The sequence below is a fragment of the Notamacropus eugenii genome, chromosome 2, assembly GCF_028372415.1.
Source record: "Notamacropus eugenii isolate mMacEug1 chromosome 2, mMacEug1.pri_v2, whole genome shotgun sequence".
In the NCBI taxonomy this organism is placed as follows: Eukaryota; Metazoa; Chordata; class Mammalia; order Diprotodontia; family Macropodidae; genus Notamacropus; species Notamacropus eugenii.
The window spans coordinates 403906641-403932817 of NC_092873.1; the positions used below are offsets into that span (position 1 = coordinate 403906641).

At 34.3% G+C, this 26177-nt stretch overlaps 1 protein-coding gene across 7 annotated transcripts in view; it reads right to left on the reverse strand.

Moving 5' to 3' along the window:
- Nucleotides 1-26177, reverse strand: part of CEP170 (centrosomal protein 170) — a 173699-nt gene that overhangs the window by 4907 nt on the left and 142615 nt on the right. For 3 of the 7 annotated variants that reach the window (XM_072647599.1, XM_072647598.1, XM_072647593.1), the window contains 4 exons: nucleotides 23694-23928; nucleotides 16658-16835; nucleotides 14799-14966; nucleotides 2392-2480 (listed from right to left, as the gene is read on the reverse strand). In XM_072647599.1, coding sequence (XP_072503700.1) covers nucleotides 2392-2480; nucleotides 14799-14966; nucleotides 16658-16835; nucleotides 23694-23928 — 670 coding nt within the window. The remainder of the gene's footprint in view (nucleotides 1-2391; nucleotides 2481-14798; nucleotides 14967-16657; nucleotides 16836-23693; nucleotides 23929-26177) is intronic. The other 4 variants (XM_072647597.1, XM_072647596.1, XM_072647595.1 and 1 more) reach the window with 4 other exon arrangements.

A 26177-nucleotide genomic window follows, 5' to 3' on the forward strand; every position in this document is an offset into this window, starting at 1 on the left:
CTAAACTAAAGTGATAGCTATTTGAGTAGAAAGACAGAGCTGGATCTGGATGCAGGAATAGAAATGGCAAGATATGGTAAATGACTATGTTCAGTGAGGGAAAATGACAACTCGAAGATAATACCAAGACTTTGAATGTGGGAGACTCAGTCAAAGATGGTACTTTGAGAGAAATTGGGTAAATTTGGAAAAGAGGTAGGTTTTGAAAGAAAGATGAGTTCTGTCTCTAATATGATGAGATATCACCAAGATATTCAGTGTGAAACATCTAATAAGAAATTAGTGATGTACAACTGTAGGATTTGTAGAAGCTGGGCTCCCATGTAAGTTTCTGAGGCCACTGAGAAAGGGTATGAAAGATACTTGGGGAGCACTGGCAGTGGGCATGAAATAGATGAACTAGCAAAACTGACAAGTCACACAGGTAGAAAGAGAACTATGAGAGAGTAATTTTACAAAACTCCAGAGAGCGGAATATCTAGGATGACAGTAGTCATCAGTGTCTCTTTTCATTTTTTATTGGCCCTGTCAGCTCTTGAACTTCCAGCAAAGCAATGGATGGGGCTTATTCTTTCTCTATCTAATCCAGCAACAATGGCAACTGCACGCAGACAGCAGGGAAAATGTGTTTGCCTAGGTAAGTCATAGACTAAAGCTCAAGTCTCTGCCTATTCTGTTTATTATTTATTTCCCTGAGTCCAGATCACAAATACCCATCCTGATAAACAGATATTTCCAGGCTGGGTTGCTACCCTGTGAGCTTGAAATTTTAGGAGTTCCAGAGTTGAGTGCTGACTGTCGAAAGGAAGATGATTCCTGCAGCTTTCAGGAGACTGATTTGTGAGCCCCTCAGATCTAAGGAAAATGTGAAATAGCAGTTCTATAAAATTGTCTTTGCTCACAGGAAGTTAATATTTAACACTTTGTGGAAATGCTGACCAGGTACATGTAAGCAGTTTATGTTCACCTTAGATCTGGATTATGTAAGCAACTCATTCAAGTGCCATATTTGGGGACCATCCAAGCATTCATGGCTCATCTTTCTGTCAAGAGTAATTTACTCCCATGAATAGGTGAGTTATAGGGAACAACCACCTACTGGGCAATCAGAACCTAATTCAACATCTCTGCACCTCTCTAGTAAAACAAGTCGCGCCACCACAGCTGGGAATATCTATCTTTCAGGATCATTGTCCAGTCATCTAGCTCTAAAAAAGAAGTATGAAGCAGAAGAGGATGCAAGACTTAAAATCTGGTCTCAGGCTTGCACATGTTCTTGCTGAATTGTATAGGGAACCACAATAACTGTTGCTATGATGGAGCGGGGAGAGAAATGCCTTCATCTCTGTGGGGACGTTCAGAAGAGCTCACCTTGGTACTATCTCAGTAAAGAGGCTACCTTGATAGAGACTGGAAAGTATCTCTTCTTAGTCCTTAAGGCCCACCATACAGGTAACTTTTCTTGGTTCAGTCATCATTCTTCTTTGGTATAGATCTCTCCATCCCTCCCTCTCCCTCCCCTTAGTCCTTCACAGGAATAAGGGACCAATCAAGAGCCTCTGGACATGCAAGCCATAGAGTAAGGGACCAGAGCATATATGGGAGTGGAAATGACCCAAGTATATGCCCAGCTCCAGAGGAAATGCTCTAACACAAGGCTATACACAATTTTGACAAATGGTTCTCTGGTTATATTTATTGTCATTGTATTGTTATCATGTGAACACTAGCTCTAATTGAGCAGTCTGATATGTCTAGATAAGAGCCACTAGGGAAACAGGGAGCATAAAGGTACATCTTTGGAATGTTTCTGGATTTAGTCTGTATATTATCCTAGCCACATACCTCTGTATCATAAAGAATTTGGGTATTTTGGTAATTTAGTATTTCTTAAATGTAGGTTTTCTGCTTTATAAAATGATTAAAATTCAGCCTATTTTAGAATGTGAAACAACAGAACAACTAACACATTATTTTGTCTAATTTTTGAAAACTATCTGTTATGGACATATTAAAGGGCATACTTTTGGAAGCATACAAACTATATGTAAGTAAAAGGACCACTCCACTGTTCCCCCTTTTGTATCGCTGGTTATTTTCATTTTTGTGTTAAAGCTAGTTCCAAAGAAATTTTTAAAAATTTGTATTGAGGGAAAAAATGGATCTATACTGGATTTGAAATTTTTAAAAAAGAAGAAAAATTTAAAAGTTCAGGAAAAAAGAGAAACAATAGTACTGTTGTTGACATGTTGGTTGGTTGAGGCTTCCAGAAAATGAACAAAACTTTCTACAATACTTATTAAAAATAGGCTTAACTTTGTTAAAAATAATGGGTCAAGCAAATAAGTTTAAGAATTAAATATACCACAAATCTGGAGCATAATATACTACCTGATCTTTCCAGCTGTCTTATCTATAGATTGTCTTATCTTCCGAGAGAACTGAAAGACTGATGACAATAATAGATTGTCTCCCATAACCTGAAAAATTAAAAGGAAAAAAGAGGTATTTATATTGTAATGCAGAATAATCCAATATGTTTACTCTACCCAAAATACAATGTCTAGATTCAGGGAATTAAATGATATAATATTGTATTTAAAACTGATTTTAACAAGACATGAAAGAATGCTTATTTTTTAATATCAAATTGTCATGACTATCCTTGCATTCATAATAATAATTATTCATCATCTCCACTACCTTTATATATTTTCACTACTTCTAACAGTATAAAAGTTTGCGTAAAAAAGTTACAGATGGCATATAATTCACCATTAAAGACAGGAAAACAGCAGTAGAGATGCCCGATAATTCAGAGTACACAAGAGGGTCAGAAATGATACTTAAGGGTTCAGATATATATGAAATAATAATGAAATTATATATTATACATACTAAAATAATTATAAAATAATTATTTTAAAAGCACCATATAAATGGTAGTTGTTATGATAATAATAATAATAATATAGTGAGTGCAAAGAAGTAAATATAATTTCCAAAAAATAGCAATGACATTTGCTATTTATTTGCTATTTATTCCAAAAAATAGCAATGACTTCAACTCATGACTAGAATAAATAAAGCAATATAGTATCTTTTGCTTAAAAGAGTAGATTAGAAACAAATGTAGCAGAATAGTACTATTTATCTAGAATATATGCCAACCTCTGTGGAAATGCAGGCATTTAAGATAGGAGACATGGTGTAGAACATTTGGATGATGCTTAAAGGAGGGAGAAACTTGGTATATGCTGCACATTGTTCTTCTGAATCTTTTTTCGTCACAGATCCTTTTGACAGTCTGGTAAAGACTACTGAATCTTTCTTAAAATAATATTTTTAAGTGTGTATATGTGCACATGTGCATGAGTGCATACACAACAACACATCACCATTCCATGAATGAACTAATGTATACTTTTCCTCTGTTTTGATGAGACAAAGTGGTTTGCTGAGAATTGAGACTGACACATCTGGGATACACATGGAAGTGGCAGCTACATGAGATGGTGCTGAGAGCATTTAATATATAACTGAATTCTTTGTTATGGCTTTGGTATTCTATTTCATTAATGTTCCTTTGCTTCTGAATTTATGTTATCTACCTCTGTCTTACAGATTGGTGTGACCAAAAACTAAATAGTGATTTTGAAGCCTCCAAGCCTCAGGGTTCTGGGTCACCATTTACATTGTCCTCGTTTTACAGATAAATAACTTGAGACTCAAAGAGGTTAAATGCTTTGCCCATTACCAAACTGGTAGATGCAGAGATAGGACTTAACTCAGCCTTCTTTCCCAGCTATTCTGAGTTCATGGCTCCTTTCATGATGACTTTTGAGACATAGATCCACATTTTCCCTTCATGTCAGTCTATGTTGTACTGTATTTTTTATGTAATACACCCTCCCTCAGAGCACAGGTATTACAGTCCATCAGGTACTTTACTGAGTACCTTATTCGTGGCAAATGCCTTTCTAGGCTCTCTGAGGGATAAACAAGTAGCCTAAGACATAATCCCTGACTTGTGCTACCAGCTAGATCCTGATGAGTACAAATAATAAACCCCATGAAGAGGCTGTATGCATTTGAGTTTGTACTTTTCTGAGCTTTAATTATGTAAAAAAAAAAATTGGCTCTAGCCCAGTGGTCATGCCATGTGAATTCAAATAATGTGAAGACTTCATGGGATTCATTATTTTGCACTGACTGAGAACTAGCTGTATACTATGGTTAAAGAAAAAAAAAGAACACTAACACAAGGAATAATAACAAAAATACTAAAGAACAGATACTTGCTAAATTCTGTGGTATAGACACCAAAGATCAATGGAGTTCAGAAGAGAAGGAGATAATCAATGAAGAGTGGGACAGTTAGGAAAACTTCATGGAATTTGAGTAGGGCCTGGAAATCAGATAAGTAATGCGAAAAAGGAGGATTAGAGAATTTGTCAAAGGTTTAGAGAATTAGCAAAGGCATATCATTAGCAGGAATAGCTTTGGTGTGTCCCTGGCATGACAAAAATCCAATCTAATAGCAGTTGAGAGTAAATATTTCGGAGTAGTAAGAAGTAAAGCAGGAGAAGCAGGAACATCAAATTATGGAAGATATCTTTGGCAACCAGAAAGAATGAACAAAGTTGGTGAGTATTAAACTTGGAAAAGAATTTCCTGAATGCCTGGAAAAATTCATGTTTAATATTTCTGGTCTTCACAGTATAGAAATAATAATGTAACTGCAAATATAACAAATGTAACTTTTGCAAAAGCAGAAGATATGAAAGAGGGAAGGAAGAGCAAAGGGAAAAATTATGCTCCTAAGAAAAGTTTTAAATAGTTAACACAGTGATATCAACAACAAGGAATAATATTATTATTTTCCAAGTAGATTCAAGGGGTTAAGAACTGTAATAACAGAGAATATGAATGTGAACTAGTTCAAGTACACTTGATTTGGGAACTTTCTTCAAAAATGCAAAGCAGCAAGAATACAAGACCAACTAGACTTAAAGGCATTAGGATTAGTGGGAAAGAAACAACAGAGGGATATACTAGGAGACAGTGAAGAAACTTATAAAGAAATTCTGGGTCACTACGGAGTGCAGAGTAACAAGAATGTATTTAATAATCTGAGCAAATATATAGGGTCAATAATAAAAGGTGAAGAAGAATTTAAGAGTTTTGTGATAGTGAGAATGTGGGAGAAGTTTCTGTCAGAGATGGGAAATAATGAAGCAGAGAACTCAGATCCAAGTATATTATTCCTAAGTGTAAACTACTTCCAAAAAAACACTGCATTAGAAATAAGGGCATGATAGGAGAAATTATTAAAGCAAAAATACTAAATATATATGCATCACTAATTGAATAGCTTTACAAAGGGGCTAGGGATATTAATGGTAGAGTTTAGTTAAATTTATTAACTAATGTTTTTTAAAAAACAATATTGGTTGGGGCAACATTATAGAGCATGTGTCAACATGCAGCAACATCTGATATAGAGTAAAGCTAGGAAACAGAACAGTTTAGTATCCTAGGAAACTATAAAGCAAAATATCTGTGTAGTTACAGAACTGAATGACTACTATTAATTTTAAAATTAGTTAGGAGGTAGATTAAGGGAGAGATTAGTCCTATGCAAAACAGATTCTAAGGATATACAAAAATATTTACAGCTCTTTTAAGGTGGTAAAGAATGTGAAGGTGAGGGGATGACTACAAATTGAGGAATGAACAAATTATGGTATAGAAATGTGATGGAACTCTAGTCTGTTCAACATTTATCAGAGTAATGAAAAAACATGATTCCAGAGGACTAATGATGAAACATGCTGCCCACCTCCTGATAGAAAAGGCAAAGAACTTGGAATACAATATAAGATATTTATTTTTAATATGGCCAATGTGAAAATTTGTTTTGACTATAAATGTTTGTAATGGAGGATGGGAAGTTAAGATGAAAGGGTGGATCTTGATTAAAACAAACTAAATATATTTTAAAATAAAAAAAAATTAACTAGGTGGGCTTCTGACAGAATGATAGAGTGAAAATTTTAGGCCAAAATCCAATTTTCCCTTGTTCAGTTGTTTCAGTTATGTCTGACTCTTCATGACCCCATTTGGGATTTTCTTGGCAAAGATACTGGTATGATTTGCCATTTACTTCCCCAGCTTATTTTATACATGAAGAAAGTGAGGCGAAGAAGGTTAAGTGACTTGCCCAGGGTAACACAGCTACTACATGTCTGAGGCCAGATTTGAACTCAGGAAGATGAGTCTTCCTGACACCAGGCCCAGTGCTCTATCCACTGCAGTACCTAGCTGCCCAAAATTCAAACTTCTCCCAGAAGTTTGTTCAGTTATGTCTGATTCTATCATGATCTCAAAAACAATGTTTTAAAAACCGGCTGAATGTAGTCAAAAAATAAAAATAACAATCCAATCTTCCTTTTTTTCCATCTTCAGAACCCTTAATATCACCTCCTATTCTCTTCTTGTTTTCATTCCTCTCTAACAATGAGATGGTCCTTCTCCTTGCCAAGGAAAACCCCACCATATTTGCCCTTGATCCCATCCCTTCCAGCTTTCTCCAGCTCAAGCTTCTTTTTATCCGTCAAACTCCACCTACCAGTTCTCTTCCTACTGCTTTTTTGAGTATACCTATATATGTTTAATGCTATTTTATCATCATCACTGGGCAGCTCCCACAAAGTAAAACAAAAAACCTGAGTACTAAGAATGCTAAATGCTAACAAATCATTAGAAATAATAAAAAATTATAAATGAAAACATTTATATAGTGTTTACTATGCACCAGGTACTGTGCTAAGCACTTTATATTATTAACTCATTTGATATTCACAACAACCCTGAGAGTTAGATGCTGTTACTATCCCCATTTTAAAGATGAGAAGAGTGAGGGTCACGCAGCTAGTCTTCCTGACTCCAGGTCAGCTCTACCCATCGTACCTCCAGCTGCCAGGTAAAGTGCAGAGACTGATTTACAAGCCACTGCCACGGAGAAATCTCAGATACAGCAAACCCAGACATAAAGGTGGCAAGATCCAGAACTTCTGGGTCAAAGAAAAAAAATAGTGCCAAGTGGCTATGAAAAGCTGAGCATAACCTTAACATAATAGTCTAACACTTTATAACTTTCACTCATCTTAGCTGAGAAAACTAGGAAGAGACTTGGGAAGAAAAAGAAAACTTAAGAGAGAAAAGAACTTTAAAAGAAGTTAGATGATGAATAGGCACTTATCTTTTTAAAGAGAGAGAAGAGACTTGCTCCTGTGGAGTTCTATTATTCTTCTACGGGTCAGGACTGAACAAAAGAGCAGTTATGTGCTTGAATATCAAGAATATCAGAAATACTTAAGGGGGGGGAAGCAGACATAATATGATTTCTCATAACTGTTGTGATACAGAGAATTATTAAAATAAAAAGATGGATGGATAGAAAAAGGAAGCTCAAAAATCTCACTCTTATTTTGGTTGGGGAAGCAAAGTTTTCATTTTAAAAAATTAAATATGTAAATCAAAAGACTATATTGGCAGAAATGGAAAAGTGGCATGTCACAGAACAGAGCAGTCAAACTCAAACAGAAAAGAGGGGTCACTAAATCATACATGTATTAGGGAGAGGATCTGAATGCAGGTGTTCAGGATTGCGAAGACAACTATCTACTGCATCAGTGATGCCAAACTCAAATGGAAACAGGGATCACTAAAGCATACATAAGAATCTCTGTAGGTGACATATGACTTGTAAAACCATATGCTAAAGTTTCATAGTTGTTTATTTTGTTAAATGTTCCCAATTTCAGGCTGCCTTTGGGAGTACTGAGGGCTGTAACACTCTAATACAGAGGATAGTGAGGCAGCCTTGACACCTTTGGTATAGAGAATAGAGGCAAACTGGGAATTAGAAAATCTGAGTTCACATGATGCATAAAAATTTTAATAAAATATTAGTAAAGAAGCAACAGCATTACATTCCAAAGACTACTGAACATAAGGTTTAATTTATATTAGAAATGCAAAAATGGTTCAACATCAGGAAAACTATAAACATACCACATTAATAACAAAATATAAATGTGATTATATCAACAGATGCAGAAAGAGTTTTCTATAAAATATAACTTAAAAACACTAAAAAGTTCAAGAGAGAAGAACCTTTCCTTAATAAGATCAAACAAAAAGTCTAGTAATATTTGTATCTGGAAAACACTAAACACTTTCTTAATGAGATCCAAGACAAAGACATGATAACTTAAAAGAATCCTAGGTAGTCAAGTAAAATATTAATTGAAATAATAACTTCAACAAAGTCACAGGGAATAAAATAAATCCACATGAATCATCAGCATTTCTGTATATTACCAATAAAATCTAGCAGGAAGAGATAAAGAGAAATTCCTTTCAAAATAATTACAGACCCCAAAAGCTATTAAAGTGTGCATGCTCTTTGACCCAATGACATTGCTGCTAGTCTATACCTCAAAGAGATCATACAAAAAGGAAAAGGACCTATATACGCAGAAGTATTTATAGTTTATTTTTTGTGGTAGCAAAGAAATGAAAAGTAAAGGATATCCATCAATTGAGGAGTGACTCAACAAGCTGCAGTGTATGATCAGTGATGGAATAAGATTGTGCTGTAAGAATTACGAAAGAGGACAATTTCAGACACACCTTGGAGGACTTTTATGAACTAATGCAGAGTGAAGTAAGTGGAACCAAGAGAATAATTAATGTAATAACAATAATATTGTAAGGATCTAGAAGACTTAGCAATTCCGATCAATACAACAAATAACCACAATTCTAAATAACTTATGGTGAAGCATGCCATCTACCTTTGGAGAAAGGGCTCTGAGTACAGATCAAAGCATATGTTCTTTTCTGTCTTTTGGGGGGGGGGGGGCATAACTAATGTGGGAACTGGTTTTGCACAACTACAAATATTTTTAATGTGCTTTGTTTTTCTTGCCTTCTCAATGGGGAGGGAAAGGAGATAGAGAACTTAGAAATAAAAATTAAACTGAAAAAAAGATTTGGGTGGGCACTAAATTAAAACAAAAACAACATCAACAACAAAACACAAAATAGCTACCGAATGTAAAAAATACTTGAGTTTACTTACGAAGATACACATAGGAACTTTCTGAGTGCCACCAGACAACACTTTATGGAAAAAGAGACCTCACAGTTATCTAAATTAGCAAAACTGACCAAAAAAAAGAAAACTAACAAATTTTGGATGGGGTAGAAGCAGGTACATTAATATACTGCTGGTGGAGCTACATATCACTTGACTGGGTTATACCACTAGCAGGCCTAGGTCAAAGAGATCAAACAAAGGAGAAAAGGAAAATACAAATATGCACAAAAATATCTGAAGCTACTCTTTTTGTAGGCAAAAAACTGGAAACAAAGTAGGTGTATATCAATTGGGCAATGGCTGAAAAAGTTATGGTATGACTGTAATAGAATATTATTGTGCTGCAAGAAATGATTAAGGGAATGATTCCAAAGAAACCTGGTAAAACTTGTATTGAGTTGATGCAGAACGAAGTGAACAGACTAGGGCAATAATTTGTACCACTATTGTTACCATATTTCAAAACTGAGTAACTCTGAATGATTTAGACCAATACAGCTGACCAACCATGATTACAGAGGACCACTGATGAAGCATGGTGCTCAACTCCTGACAGAGAGATAAAGGACTAAATATGCACAAGACAAGCTTTTTGGACATGACTGATGTGGAAATTTGTTTTGCTTGACCATACATATTTGTTACAATATGTTTCTTTCCTTTCTCTTTTCAATGGGGGAAGGAGGGAGAAAGAAAAAAAATATGTCAATTCAAAAAAAATTTAAAAAGAACAGATAAAGCCAAGATGTTCATTGCTTCTAGTATTATAAAGGTAAGCTCTGTAAAGCAAAAGAAAGAAAATGAAGGAATAAACACAAGCAAAGTGGATGCAAATTACTGCTGTCTGTGGACAGCTTGATGGTCTACATAGAGAAGCCCAGAAATTCAAAGAAAATTGATAAATAATAGCTTTGGTGAAGTAGGAGAATACAATAGACCAAAATAAGGGAAAATAAAAAAAACTGGAAAGGCATTCATTAGACATTTGAGTAGGGACGTTGCAGGGAAACAATATCTCCCCAACTTCATGTCAATTCCAGGCAAGAATAGATTGTCAACTTGTGTTCAGTCAGGCTTAAAGTCTGCCAAGTATTGGTGGGGAAACTGAGTCAGGAGACTCCTACCTCAGCCCAGGCTGAACAGTCGCTCTCCCATCCTTCCCATGAGTTCACCTTTTGCAGTTCATAGCAGCATCTCACAGGCTGACTGTGGACTGGAGGCTCAGACCACCTTTCTTGCTATTCATATCTGGAGTTAGACTCAGAACAGTCACTTAATAGTCCCATAGTATCTAAAAATAGCAAGTTCCAATAACCAGGTTTCAAATATGATTATAATTTCACTTTGGCTAAGGAACATCTTTTGAGGCAAGTCTTAAGTGGCTTACATGCCTTTCTATACATGTTCCAGTTCCTGATTAAATAGCAATCATAAAAATCAAATTTACCATTAAAACCTTAACTTTTCCATCAATGCCAAATTTTACTCAAGGTTACCTCCCTCTAGGAAATTTAGACTAAAATTCTTTTCCCCTAATCTAAAGATGTCATTGATTTATTCTCAGTAATTCAGTCAATTGTTTTAATACTAATTGCTTTTACCTAACTTTGTAACATGTCCAATTTTTCTCCTTATCACTCCCCTCCCCCCACTTCTTAATCCTTTAGTCATTCGATTGGCAAAACACTAAATCTGTAAATTAATTTACAGCCATGTTATTTTATTATATTGGTACTACTCAAATATTATCACCCTGGACTTTTCCCTTTATGCCTGGGATCTCCCTAGAATGAGGCAACCATTCTATTGTGAGTCCTCCTCACCCTGAAATATCCTTCCTCCATGCCCAGTCATCTTCTCCTATTGATGAATTCCTACCCAGGCCTCCATTTTGAGAAGAAGCTCAGGCGGACTAAACTTCACTCCTTTCTTGGCTCTGGCTCTCACCTTCTGGACTTTGACATCATCTCCATCCCTTCCCTCCCCTGCTACTCCCTCCCTTCCTCTACCTCCCATTTCATTTCCCTTTTATGTTCTGTGCCCCCTCCCCCCCCCCCCACTAAGACTAAAAGCTCCATGAGGGCAAAAACTATCTTTTTTATATGTATCTGTATCTGCAGCACACAACACAGTGGCAATGCTTAATAATGCCTTTACAAAGTCAACAAGTAACATCATTTCATGGAACATCTGCATTGGATACTGTGGGCAAATAAGAAGTATTTACAAAAGGAACACCACGAAAAACAATTACAGATCCTGTGCCAACACCTGACTAAGAGGATAATGAAGTAGAGAAATTCCATGAAGAACTCAGTATGATCTTCCATATTTAATCACTTATACTTTTACCCAAAGTGCTTACAATTCAAAGGTTAATAGGGACAGAGATCTAAAAAACATCTTGGAAAGTAGTTCAGTAATAAAGAAGGAGAAAGATGAAATGTTTGATTTATATGGAAGTCTCATGCCCATATATATATGCATATACGTGTGTGTGTGTATGTATGTAGCATAATTTTTTATGTGAAAAATTAGTCAGGAGGTATTATACAGAATGCAAAATAACAAAAATTAAATCAATTGTATTGTCAGGTAGAAAATGAATTGTTATTGAACTCATTCCTAAACAGCTGTCTGTGTACAGTCAAAACACGAATTCATTCAAGAAAAGATCAGAATTAACAAAACCAAAAGTGTAAAATAAAAAAATTAGGAAAAAAATCATGTGCAATAAAAACGATTCCAGTTTGACCTATTTAAACAAGCTACTAGAAGACACAGAACCAAGAAGGTGAAGTGGTTAAAAACCAGTCCAGCGGGGTTTCCCTCCACAAAACTAAGCCAAGCAGATCTACAAAATGGACTAGAGCAAATCCTGATGGGGAAATCCAGAAAAAGTTAGAATCTCCATCTAGCCTAAGCTGGTACGTGGGGTAGAGGGAGGTCTATGAACACTGGCCAGGAGCACAGCACATGAAGAGTAGCATAGGGAGAGGCTGTACACAAGGGCAACAGTTGTCTCCAGATCTGTCCTGGGGCACCACCAGATCCATGTCAAGACAGGAGACAATTGGCAGCTTTGTTGTCTCATCACTCACTACTTCTGGCCACAGACAGAGGATGGACCGATAAGGTGACTTGTGCACAGAGGCAGAGTTCCCTGGTAGAGAGGACACAGGCACCATACTGGTACACTCAGAAAGAACGAAGCTCTAATGCTAGGAGCAGCTGTGTGGCTGAGATCCCAGGAGTAAAGCAGGTACTCATTTCTGGCATCTGAGTCCACAAAGGAATAACAAAGGGGACCAAAGGGCAGTCTATGAATCTGACACTCTGAGCCAACAGCTTTCTAGCTGGCTGAGTCCAGCAGTAGTTTACTGCTGGTCAAACCTGAACTCAGGGCAGGAACTTGCTAAGAGACAGCAATCAAATCTGGCTCTTGATTAGATCAGGTTGGGAGTACTGAGACTTTGCAAGTACGCAGCCTATCCCTGAGATGCTGCAAGAACACAACAGTCAATACCTCAAGAAAGCAGCATCAGAATCAGTCCAGACCTTCCCTCCAAAATGGTACATAACCCAGCCTAAACATCAAGTTGGGAGTGAGTAGTCTAGAAGAATGAGCAATCAAAATGAATCCTACCATAAACCCAGAGAAAGAAAATAATTCCAAAATATTCATAAACAAAGTGCCAGAGTAAAACGTAGTTTGGTCAAAAATTCAACTTGAATTTCTAGAAGAGATGAAGCCAAGAGTTAAAAAGCAATTTTGCAAATGAAATGGAAGCACTGGAAAAAAAAATGAGAGCTATGAAAGAAAAAAACTGGAAAATAGTAGCACATGAAAGACGTCACTGTGAATCACCTGACCTGGACTCTCTGCTCTCATCACAGTCACAAATACATTTGGGAAGAATATATCTCCCTATTATATGTGCTGCTTGATATTTGTTATTTGAGTGTCATTGAATAGGATTATTTCTATTGTCAGATCCTCCAAGGAATTCTGAATTATCTTGATGTATGTAATGAAGACATCTTTTTGTAAAAGAGCCTATAAAAGTGTCATTTTGTTCTGACCAACAGTCTCAGACCTTATTATCCCAAACAATCTCATTTCTCTAAAATGTTTTTTGAGAATATTTTTACACACATCCAAGGTGTCCTTGATGAAAAGATGAGAAATGAAGAATAATAGCATGGTAGAAAGTACAATGGCTTTGGAGTCAAAGAACCTGGGCTCAAATCTTATTTATGCTACTTACTATCTGTGTAACCTTGGGCAAAGCGCTCAACCTTTCTGGGCCTTAATTTCTTCATCTGTAAAATAAGAGGGATGGACTAGATGATTTCTAAGGTCCTTTCTAGTTCTAAATCTATGATTCTATGATACTCTATGGCAAACCAAATAGTTATAGTTATAAAACAAACTGAAAAGGACAGAGAATATAAGACCCACTATGCTTACTGCTTATTGTTATGTTTATTATTATTTTAAAAAGCATTGATTTGGCAAAATAAAATACCATCAACAGCTCTTCTCTATCAAGATGATGTATACATATTAAAATCACATAAGATTCCTTAAAAGATATGACAACATACAGAACTTTAACCAATGATTCTGGTTACTCATACCAAATAAAAGATCTAAGGACACATATGCTTGCTAAAGGTATCAATCCCACAGTCCAGACCAAAGAGGGATTTTCCATTGTTGTGTGGATTCTGAAGATGTTCCTGTTTGTCAGTGTCACTGCTGACTGCATCAACCCTTCTGCAAAACCTCATAAATGGCACCCATAATTACTCAAAAAATTTTGCTGACCTATACAAGGAAAATCTTAAGTCCATAGAGAATTCTAATTGCTCAGAGACATTTAACTGGATGGAAAGCCCAAAGAGCAATTTGTCAGCACAATATGTGTGTGTATGCATGTGTGTGCATATGTATGCATGCATATATGTATGTGTGTATGCATATATATGTACATATACACACACATACACATATACATACATATGAAAGAAAGAGAAACAAAGAGCCATGTTTGAATTAAACTGGAAGAAGAAAATAGGCTAGACTGCTGTTGAGAAAATGTTCAGTGCTTTGAATGCCACCAAACTTCTCTGTGAAACAAATGACCATCTCTGTACCAGCAATATTTTTCCAGTGTTGCTATATGGCTATGAGCTATGGAATACTACATATTCTAAAGAGCTGATCAACGAAAAGATAACAGGGAAGCACATGGTTAGCCTGAGAAAACTACAAAAAATTTCAAGCATGGAATCATATGAAAGAGGTAAAAGAGTTGTTGTCAGAGAAATGTAGACTGGAAAAAAATGTAAGTCCGTCATATGGTGAGAAAAGGAGTAATCAATCAATATACCCTTAAAATAGTGTCCATTCAATATTGGAAGAATGAGAGGAAGGCCCAAAACATTGCATCACCCTCAGTGGTAGATATATGGAAGGATATAGACAAGAATCATACAACATGGGCAGGTATGGATGGGCTGTGATCTATACCACCAAAGGAAATGGTTGATTAGATCTCGTTATAAATTCTCTTTAGGTTATCCTTCTTTTTAAGCAACTGTTTTTCTAGACCGACATACTCACTTCATCTCTGCTCCACGTTCTCCGCCTTGTAATTGTTAAGTGTTCTGGATTCTCTGTTGGTTGAGGCCTGGAATCACTAGGTCTATTGTTCCCTTCTGGTGGTTTAGAATGAACTAATGGAGGGATTTTTCGGAAGTTGAGACTTTCATCAAACACACGATCAACTAACTAAAAGGACAGAGAAAAGGATAGCTGTGAGGAAAATATAATTTTTAGTTAATTAATTGGTAGTAATACTATGATTTTTATGATTAGATTGATTTTTTCTTAATAATAGAAATATGAGATCTCCAATAATCCCATTATTCTGTTTTATGGGTACTTTAACATGCATTTACTTTTACATGACAGAATTACACAGCTCTTTACAGAATATATGGATTCTGATTTGAAATATCCAAAACACATGTACACATATATGTGTGTATCTCTCTGTAGAGGTATTTATATTTATACAAATACATACATATGTATAGAAAGAGCAATACATATATATATGCATTATATATATATATATATATATATATATATATAAAATGTTATCCTCCCATGGATATGATTACCCCCATGTGGAAAACAGATGATAGATAAAATAAAGGTTGATTATATACATAGACAATGAGTTAATTTTACTCACATTGCTTTACCAGCGTAAAATAAGTTTATTTCTTTTTTCTCCCCCAAATGGTGCTGCCAATTCTCTTCATAAGATATATTAAATTGCAAGTTCCAATTGACAAAAGGAAAATTAAAGAATAATCTACAAAACAGGTATTTTAATCTTTACTAGTAAGACCTATAATTTTACAGAAAAAAATATACCTAGCTAAAATGAGATACTGCCATCTACAGTATGAATTATATACACAAACTACATAGTAACTCAGATTTTGACAGAAAACAAAATCTTAAAAAGGTCTTATTATATGGAATGTGAATAGTTTTACTGGGACTCAGAAAATATATATTTATGTTATTAGGTTAAATTTAGTTATACACTTAAGAAAATAATATTTGCTCATTTACAATGCACCAGAAAAAATTGTGTATGTCTTGCCACCAAGAATAGCCTTTATTTTCTACAAAAATTATAATTTAATCTCAATACATTATTACAGGAGACTAATATGGTAACAAAACAATGCAAAAATGAAACAAACATTATTTGCCATATAGTTAGGGACGAGACAACAACAACAACAAAAAATCAACACTAAAAACCAGACGATAAAAAGTAGCATAAAAAGGCAATAGGAGAAAAAATAGCCGTCTTTTATTTACTGGATTTAAATCTGTCAAAATTGTTAGCCATTTTAAACTATAATTTAGCAAAGCATTTCATACAGCTGAGGAAGTGGAACAACATAAATTATGGTCCGAGGCAAATCTAAATTCAGTTACTTGAACCTGCAAACTTAGAAAACTAGTATTTATTTTGGTTTCCTTTCTTTTTTTAGTATTAACAATGAGGTATTTTTTGATTATCTCTTTATAACATACTTTCTTATCTATAGGCTATGTATAGAGGTCAACTTTTTGCTTTTAAAAAATCTCAACTTCAAATATTTTCAGATGCATCCATTATCAGATGCTTTTTTATGTTCACTTTTAAATGAATCATGGACAAGTAACTAATGGTTAATGAACAAGATGCATGTTCTAAGAGATAATACCTTCTAAGGTTTTAGAGTCATCATGGATCCGACATCAGCCTTCACTAGTTGTGTTAAGAAATGTAAAAGGAATATGTTAAGGCAAAGGAGGAAAATGCAGAGGTTCATGCACACGAAGAGGGAAGGCATAGCTGAAACAAACTCTGCAAAAAGCTAAAAGCAAAAGAAATCAAGAAAAGGAAGAACCTTATGCATCTCTCCATGAAGATCTCCTACCTCTTCTCTAGTGTCTATGGCAGAACCAGGGGTGGTGGCGGCAGTGCTTACTGTGGTACTAGGGGCAGTGCCCGATGAAGTTACGGAGTCGATCTCTCCTGCTACATCATTGATTTCTCGAGCAATGAGGGCCAGATCTTGGCTGATCCTAGTAATGATTTCAAAAAAGCAGTTTAATCTTTTTAAAAAGATCAAAAAGTAGACTAATTCATAGAAAAAAAATTACATAAGAGAAACCAAATTAAGTAAGTTTCTAGGCCAAAACCTTAGGTTCTCTGGAAAAATTAAGCATTTTGTTACAAAGTCTTAACTTAAGTCATGAATTTAACAGTTTCTAAAAACAGAATTCAAATTTTTCTACAAGATATCCCATTGAAAATATATTTTAAGTCCCCAGAAGTAATGATAATCAACTGATTTTGTAATTTAGAAGGCCTAAAATATTCCACTCTACTAATAGTTCTCAAAAACGCATTCATATTTTAAAAGTTGGATATAGATCAGATGAATTTTAATAATCATATATAATTAGTGATAGATTAAAGTCATTTTTCCATGAAGAAAAATAAGTTATCTATAGCGTTTTTAGAAAGAATAGAGGTATAAACTCTTTCATACATTCCAGGTTTTTTCAGAGAAGTTAACTGGAACCTAAAGACACTGTACTAAACTGACTATAAATCTTGACAGTTAATAATACCGTGGAATTAGAAAAGAGAAGCTCCAAAGACAATAAAGCAAATATCAATCTAGGAAATTTACTGTAATATGAATCATGACAGGTAAGAGTTTCTTTACCAAGTGATAAATGGATGCTTTTTCATTCTCATATTCTGTTTATTTAGTTTAGATGAATATGCCATGTAAATGTTAGGTATTCAAATGCTCATTAAATTAAACTAAACTAAAATAATGGAAAATTCTATGACTAAAATAATATATAACAAAATAATTTTTTTTAAATTGTCAAGTGATTTAAGTGTAAAAATTACATTCTAATTTCAAGCATCAAGAAAATTTTGCTATTATAACTATATACTTTATGCATTATTTCACCTAAAACTTGGTAAACCGATGAAGAATAATGTATATGTGGTGCTCCCACTTTTACATCAACACTGACTTACTTTTTAAATCTCACAAAATATGGCTTCTGGTCCTACTAAATGACTGAGAACTTTCTCCTGAGGGTTACCTATACCTTTCTAATTGCCTCAACTAATGACTAATTATCATTCTCCTGGACCTTTATCTAGGAACTAATTTCAGTTCTTCATCCTCCGTCTCTTCTTCACTGGCTTGCACAACACCATGTTCTTATTGTTTCTCCTCCACCTCTTTCTGATGCTTAAATATGAGCCTTTCCTAAGATTCTTTTATCAGTTTTTGCTTCTTCTTGCCTCTCTGGACATTCCAGATAAATGATGTTCCCAGAAAAAGTCCAGACACTTGTAAGAGAATGATACCTCAACCATGTGCTCAACAGAACAATGAACATGTGACCAAAAGAACAATTTCCATAAGACAACAGAGTACTAGTCAACATATTGTATGTCAAGCAGAAGCTACATGTCACGTGAAGCCAGAAGGGAGTGGATCAGGCCTAATGGAAACAGCACTATAACATTACCAGAAAACATCAGTGGCTCTGTAGCTGCCTCTAGACACATGTTCCCTAGCCACATATGATGTAGATGTCTGTGCCTGCCCACCTGTGCTCCCTAGGAATGGTTACTCTTCCCTTCAATGGTTTCAGTATTTGTGGTGGAGTGTCCTCTAGGTTTATGGGAAAGCTGGGTTTATTCGTACCTTTGTTACTATATAATAATGAATTTAAAAATCTCTACTTTAACCTACTTTTGTCCTCTAGATGACCAGTAAAAGTTAATACATTAGTGGGTATCATATGGTAAAGATGAAGATCTATAGAGTACCTTAAAACTGAAGCAACTTTTCTGGGGCTACTATGTGTTACATATACAAAGAAAAGTTTTATTTCTTTCTATTGTTGCCTAGACCATGTCATATATAATAAAACAGGGGTTCTTAGCCTTTTTTGTGTCATGGGTCTCTTATAGTCTGGTATATGATATAAAACGCACAGGATTGCAAAGAAAATTAATTATATTGAAATATGGTTATCAAAATATTTTTTAAAAGTTCAGACTCCAGGTTACTAATCCCTGTAACACATATTTAATAGCCATTAATGATTTTTAAAAAGCTACTAACACTCAAACATACTTCAATTTCATATGAAAAAGTCATGAATTTATAGACAATGTAAATTACGAAAGTAATTTGGAACTGGATAAATATTGATGCCATATTAGTTTCCTATTTTAATAAGTTCCATTAGCTTATTTATTATATTCTTGTCCTTCCAATTTCCTGAAGTAAAACAACTAAGCAGATAAAAGCAAATCTCCATGAGATCACAACAGGTAAGCATCAGTTTATCTAAAAGCTTATTTTCCCCTTAAAGCTTCCTATGCAGAATTTTGTAAAACAATTCTTATGACTCTAATGCTTATGAAGGAAATATAAATTAAAATGTAAAAACTAAAGATATAGGAGGGGCTGCCGGAAAACAGGCACACTAAATGCACTGTTGAGTGATTAGGCATTGCGAACTGAATTGTTTAGCAATTCTGGGAAGTAATTTGGAACTATGGCCAAAAAGTTACTAACTTGTGCATAACCTTTGATTAGTAATATCACTATGAAGTTCATATCTCAGACATCAAAGGAGGAAGGAAAAAATATCCGTAAGTACATAAATATTTACAGCAGCTCTTTTTGTGATAGCAAATAACTGGAAATGAAGCGGATGCCCATCAATTGAAGAATGAATTATATCATATGAATGCAATGGAATATTACTACACTATCAGAAATTATGAAGGGGGCACTTTCAGATAAGCCTGTTAAGATTTTTAAAAACTGATGAAGATGGAAGTAAGCAGAACCAGGAGAACAATCTGTACAACAGCAACACTGGAAGATCAACAACTCTGAAAGACTAAAGAGATGTGATCAACATAATGAGCAACCACTACTTCATAGGACCCATAATCAAACATGCCCCTGAGAGAAAAGAAATAAACTCAGGATACAGGCAGACATAATTTTTGGATATAGCCAATATGAGAATTTGTTTTGCTTGACCATGCATTCTTGTCACAGGGTTTTTTCTTTCCCAAAGTAGGGGAAGAGGAGGGAATAAGGTGGCAGAAGGGAAAGAAAAAAGATTTTTGTTAATTAAAAATGTTTAATTTAATTTAATATTAAGGATACAAGCAATACAGAAAACTAATTACAATTTTTTTCCATTAACTATTGTCTCTAAAAAAGAATTCCTAAAGTATACAAAGTAAATGGTCGATTATAAATATATACTTGCATTCATTTAGACTGTAATGTACATAAATGACCTAATTTAACATTAATACTCCTAGTTTAAAGTTGTCACTTGAAGATATTTTTCATTAATTAATAAAAGTGATGATGACAGGAACTAACATTTATACAGTACTTACTATTTGTTAAGCTTTGTGCTAAGCATTTTACAGTTATGTCATCTGATTATCACAGCAGCCCTGGGAGGTGAGCGCCATTATTAATCCTCATTTTACAAATGAGAAAAAAGAGGTAGACTTAAGTAACTTTCTCAGGGTCATACAGCTAGTAAATATATGGGAGTAGATTTGAACTAAAGTATTCTTGATTCAAGGTCTGGCATACTATCCTTTGTGCTACCTAGTGGAACCCTAAAATTCATTTTAAAAATATGTAATTCTTTAAAATCAGGGTGACTATTGAAATTATCACAATTCTATAATGTAGAAGTGATCTTTTAAATGATACAATATAAAAGCATATATTTACTCATCTGTTTGCTAAATATATACAAAAATTAAAATTATGTTTTCCTAGTATTTTGAAATTAGTAAAAATAGATTCCACTTTTTTGCATTTATTATAAAATATTTCTGAGGGTAATTTTTTTTCTATGCAAGAAGATATTTTAGCTTTTGATAAACCTGGCGGTTAGGGCAGACATTAGTCTATGACCTTCGCTATGCCCAAATAAAACCCAAATTAATCACTGTAGGCCGATTACAAAGTAACACAAATCAGTTTAAGCAGCTATTAATTTTAAGTTTTTAAATTACACATTCTCTTCATTGGAAAGTTTGGGAAGATAATGTGGCTTAACTTAGTTGCAAAAGGAGCAAGGAGCAACATTTTAGTTAGTTGAAAAAAGATAACAAAACATGTTTTTCTATCTTAATAGTGAGCTTCCTCAAACTTTATTAGATGAATAGTTTTCAAGAATAAATTTTAAAGTTCAAATTTTAAAAATATCTCAGGACAATACATATTTCAAAAATCTCAAGTTTAGAACAGCCACTTGTCTTTTAAAAGGATTTTAGGTGGATAATAGTTGGTATATGGATACCTAACACCATTTTTTGAAAATAAATGAGATAACATTTGGGAAATGTTTTCCTGATCCCTACAAGGGATTGAAAGTGCTCCTCTTTCCAAAAATTTTCCTAGAGTACTCTATCAGGATTTCTTCTATGACCTCATCATTTTTTCTATGACCGTGTATCATATTTACTGTGTACATGTCAAATCCCAACCTCTCTTGATGGATTCAAATTATGAAGGGACTGTGTAATTTTTTTTATCTTTGTATCTCTGGCATTTTGCACAGTAATGTGCATATCAGGCACTTAATATCTGCTGAATTTCAGTTGAAAAGGATGGTTTTAAGTAAATTATTATTATTATTAATTCTTATCTTAACTTTGTCTCCTCAACTTAATTATGAGCTCCATGAGGGCAAAGACTTGCTTATATCTTCTTACAAATCCCTCAGTGGTCTTGGATTTGATTCCTTGAAAAACTCTAGTACATATTATTAGAAGGATGGATTGTAAAAATTTATAAAAGGTTGTAGTGAACCACCAGGAAGTTAAGATAAATTTATATCAGATCAACTTAATTTCCTATTTTTGGAAGGATTACTCTGTCAGGGAAATGACACAGACATAATGCACTAGTATGTAATATATTAATTCAAGTGAAAGGATAGTAATTTTTCATAATAAATAATTTTACTTCTGGTTTCACCACTAACACATTATGTGAATCTTAACAATTTAGATCTTAATTTTCTCAGTTATAAAATTATAATATTGTACTCACTGATCTCTCAGACATCCATTTTGTACTATAGTTCCCTGACACTAAGATTAATTATTTTTTCCTTCAATTGAATCATTTATCTGACTTGCCTCTAACTATTATTGCCTGTTAAAGGGCACATAATACCCATAGCCTGTTAATCTTCTGTTAAGTCTAGATGTTTTTCTGCCAACCAATGGTCTTCCTAAACTGTGGACCTCAGAATGCAACACATTAGTCCACTGTATCTGACCAAGTAGGACAACAGCAAGACTATTATATTCTAAGTCTTGGACCCTATGCCTAAGACCAAAGAGAGGAAAATATTTAAAACTTGCTTTTGGAGCAATGTTCAACTGTTAAGACCACTAAAACCCCTAGATCTTTTTCAGAAAAGAATTATCTAATTATATCTCCCAAATCTTGTGCCTGTGAATTTGAAGTCTAAAAGCAAGTGTAAGATTTTATGTTATATTTATCTCTATTAAATTTCATCTTATTAGATTTTTGCCCAATGTTCTAAACTATCAAGAACTTTTTGTAATCTGATGGTCACCTAATACTTTAAGTATCTCTCCTAGTTCTGTGTTGTTTGTAAGAACATCTATACCTTTATCTAACTCACTGATAAAAATGTTAACTAGCATAGAGGAACAAGAACAGATGCCTGGAACATTTCTACTTGTGATCTTTCATGATTAACACCTCTAAGGGTTCCTCTTTGGGTCTGGCTATATCATTCTATACACTGGGAAATACAAAATAAATATTTTTAAATAATTGAATCTACCCAAACATGTCATGGTCTACCTATTCATTTGCTAAGTTTATCACTAGATGGGCTGAACCAAAGACTAGATTTCTATCATCTTGTCAGGCATACTGCAGAAGGTATTCCTGCACTGGAAAGGACATTGTACCAGATAACTTATAAGGTCATTACCAACTCTAAGATTTTATATTAAATGATCCTTGTCCTTTTCCCTGCATTGCAAGAATCTATGGATGAATGTACTATTATTTCCAAAGAGAAACAAAATGTGAATCTAGAAACCTTAAAAGTAAAAGTAATTTTAACATAGCCTAAGGTATTCAGGTCACATTGAAAATCAATACATATTTTACTGAAAGATTTAAGACCTTTAACACCTTGTAAAACTTAATACTGTAAAACTTATTACAATTCTGCTTGAGTGTTGTTTCCTTTCTTAAATACTTAAACTATCATAAAATCCATGAATTAAACATTATACTTGGAAAACACTACAACTTGTTATGCTATTGATATCAGTTTTCTCTTTACTTAGATGTTTTAAAAATTTATAATAAACTGATCAAACTTTTTACTGGTCAAAATCAGTACATTTTGATGAGGTTAATGAAGGTGAAAGATTGGACTCGTAGATACTGAATTCCTACCATTATTTCTGAAAATTCATCAGGCTCAAAATAGATTATCCTACATAGAATGATAATGCATAGCTACTTCTATACTTTCTTATATGTTAAGTAGTCACTGACTTAAGCATGTTTTTATTATTCTTATTAATGTTCCCCAATGCATTTTGGGGGCATTTCACTAACCATCATCAGAACAAATATCAGGAATGGTTGGAAAGTCATATTGATTAATTCAATCATTTATTAATAACCCCAGTTAAAAAAAAGCTGGATGGGGAATAAAATTATCAACAAAACTACATTCTCTGGTGAATGTAAATTCTTTCTATACCACAGTGTTCCTGTCATTTGTTTCAAGTTATAAAGATAAGATTTAAAATTTTAACTTTTGAAGGTGTTTCATTCCAACCTGGCTATTTCTTCTCGGTGAGCAGTCCAATCTCGAATGTAGTCTTCCTGCTCTTTTATTCGATGCTTGAATGAAGAGCTAGTGTGCGTAGCTGCGCCAGTGCTCGGCATTCGAGGCGTTTTCAGGGCTGGAGAAGTACGCAGACGGGTATGTTTAGGGGAATTACGGTTTGATCCAAATTCATCTTCTGAGGTGGAAGCATAATCAGTAGGAAAGCGCCTCCATCTTGAATTTACTAAATTTGTTCAATCATTAAAAAAGAATTATTATGTTATCATTTAAATAAAATTACATAGTCATGACAAAAATACCTTGACAGAAAACACAATACAACTATTCAGTAATAATTATCCACATACCGCACAATAACCATTTGTCTACTACCCCTTAAAGATAAAGAAATTTTACTGTTGTGAGTGAAAAACAATCAATAACAATTAAAAGACAGGGTTTTTGGAGGGTGGTGAATAGACATTCAGATGAAAAATTCCACTGACAATGAATAAGCAAGCTCTACTTGATAAAATTTATTTAGGTAGTCAGGCTGTATGATTTGATTATAACATAGTTTTTCTCATTTGAATTAAAATATGGATATAAAAGATGATGACAAAAAAGAGATGGGGAAAAGATTTCCACATGCTACAAGGAATTCAAACATGAAGATGGTAATAATAACCCTCTTTTCCCAACATACAAATGTGCATAATTCTGGCAGTGGAAATTATGCAACTATGGCAGAAAAAACATTACCTCCATCAATCAACCTCCTGTAATGCTAAGGTTGGAATAAATCTTTTAATAGGGTAAATAATTGAACAATTAATAGTAAAAAGATTTTTGGTTCAAATCTGCTGTTTTGACATTGAAATCATGGTGAAAATAAAACCTACAAAGAACAGAACTCGGGTACAAGGTGTTCACACAATCATTGACTTTTAAGACACAAGATACTGTGGATGGGTCAGAGTAAAACAAAGTGGTAATCACTTTTTTACTTTTGAGGTTAGTGACACACTTGGAAAAATAGTATTGCTAAAGCACCTGAAAAACCAGAATCCCAGTTAACATAAAAACATATTATTCCTATTAATATGAGAAACAAACTTAGTAGTTAATGAAGAGATGAAGAACAGAGAAGGTTGTTAACATCTGCTGACGTAGCATCTCCTTTTCTCAGATTACGCAGTTACTATATAAGGAACCTAAAATAGAGGGGCTTAAATTAAATGATCTCTAAGGTGTCTTCCAACTCTAAGTTCTATGATCTTACTTACACAGTAGTAAGGGCTGGTAGCATAATCTACCTGAAATAAATTCTGATTGTCCTATTACTAGTAGAGCCTTGCATTTTAGTTTTTGCATTTGGGTCTATTAGCCCTAATTTTGGAATTCCACTAGTTCTTCCCCTTCTCCAACGTTAACTGTTTTCTTTTAGTGGGGAAGTGAGGGGTGTGCTGGGGGCTGTGTTTGAGGGTGGTATGATCTTCAGATCTTATTCTTATCTGAGTTCTCTGAAGAAATATATACCTAAATTCAGTGACATGCCATAAAAATCCACTAATTTGAGCTAATTTACTTTCTCTTTTCTTCTAACTACTTAAGTTCAAAGTCGAGTCACTTTTTGCCAGGACTATAAACAACAGTCACATACTAGACATGTCTCTTGCCTACTCCCTCTCAACTCATCCTTCATACTTCTTCTTAAGTAAATTCCAGGTCACATTGCTGTGATCAAGCCACTTCTCCATTTAAAAGCCTTCAGTTGTTTTGTACTGCCTATCAAATAAAGTATAAATGACTATTTCTGGCATTCAAGGACTGCCACCTTTTCTAAAACTATTCCCTTTCACATGCTCTATGTTCTACCCAAACTAGGATTCCCTTTGTCCCTATTCTTTCTCATCTTTGTGCATGCTATCCTCTATATGCATAAGGAAGGAACTCTATTTCACTTCCTTCTCCTGAAGACCCCTTCTTCCTTAAAGACTCAACTCAAGTATCATCTTTTCAATTAAGATTTCCTGTATTCCTCTAGGTCAGTGTTTACTCAACATGAGGTCAATGTACCCCAAAAGCATCTGTGGATAGATCATTGGGGATCCATTACGAACCTGGGTGGGGAAAAAAAGTTGTATTTCAATATAATTGGTTTCCTTTGCTAGCACATGTATTTTATTTGGTGAACTTAAAACATTCTGAAGAGTCCATAGGTTTCATTAGACTGCCAAAGGGACCCACAACATACACACCCACATATTAGGAATCCTTACTCTGGATAAATAATTGCTGTCATATTTCTCAATCACTTTCCCTGGATCTCTTCTGTACTTAAGATAATCTTTTATTATTTGTTTATACTTCTTTCCTCTTTAAGTGTAAGTTACAGTATACTATAATACTACTGTAGAACTTTATTACAAAAATGGCATAGTTAATAGTGGTGGGATTGGAGTCAGGAAGATCTTGATTCATCTTACTTCA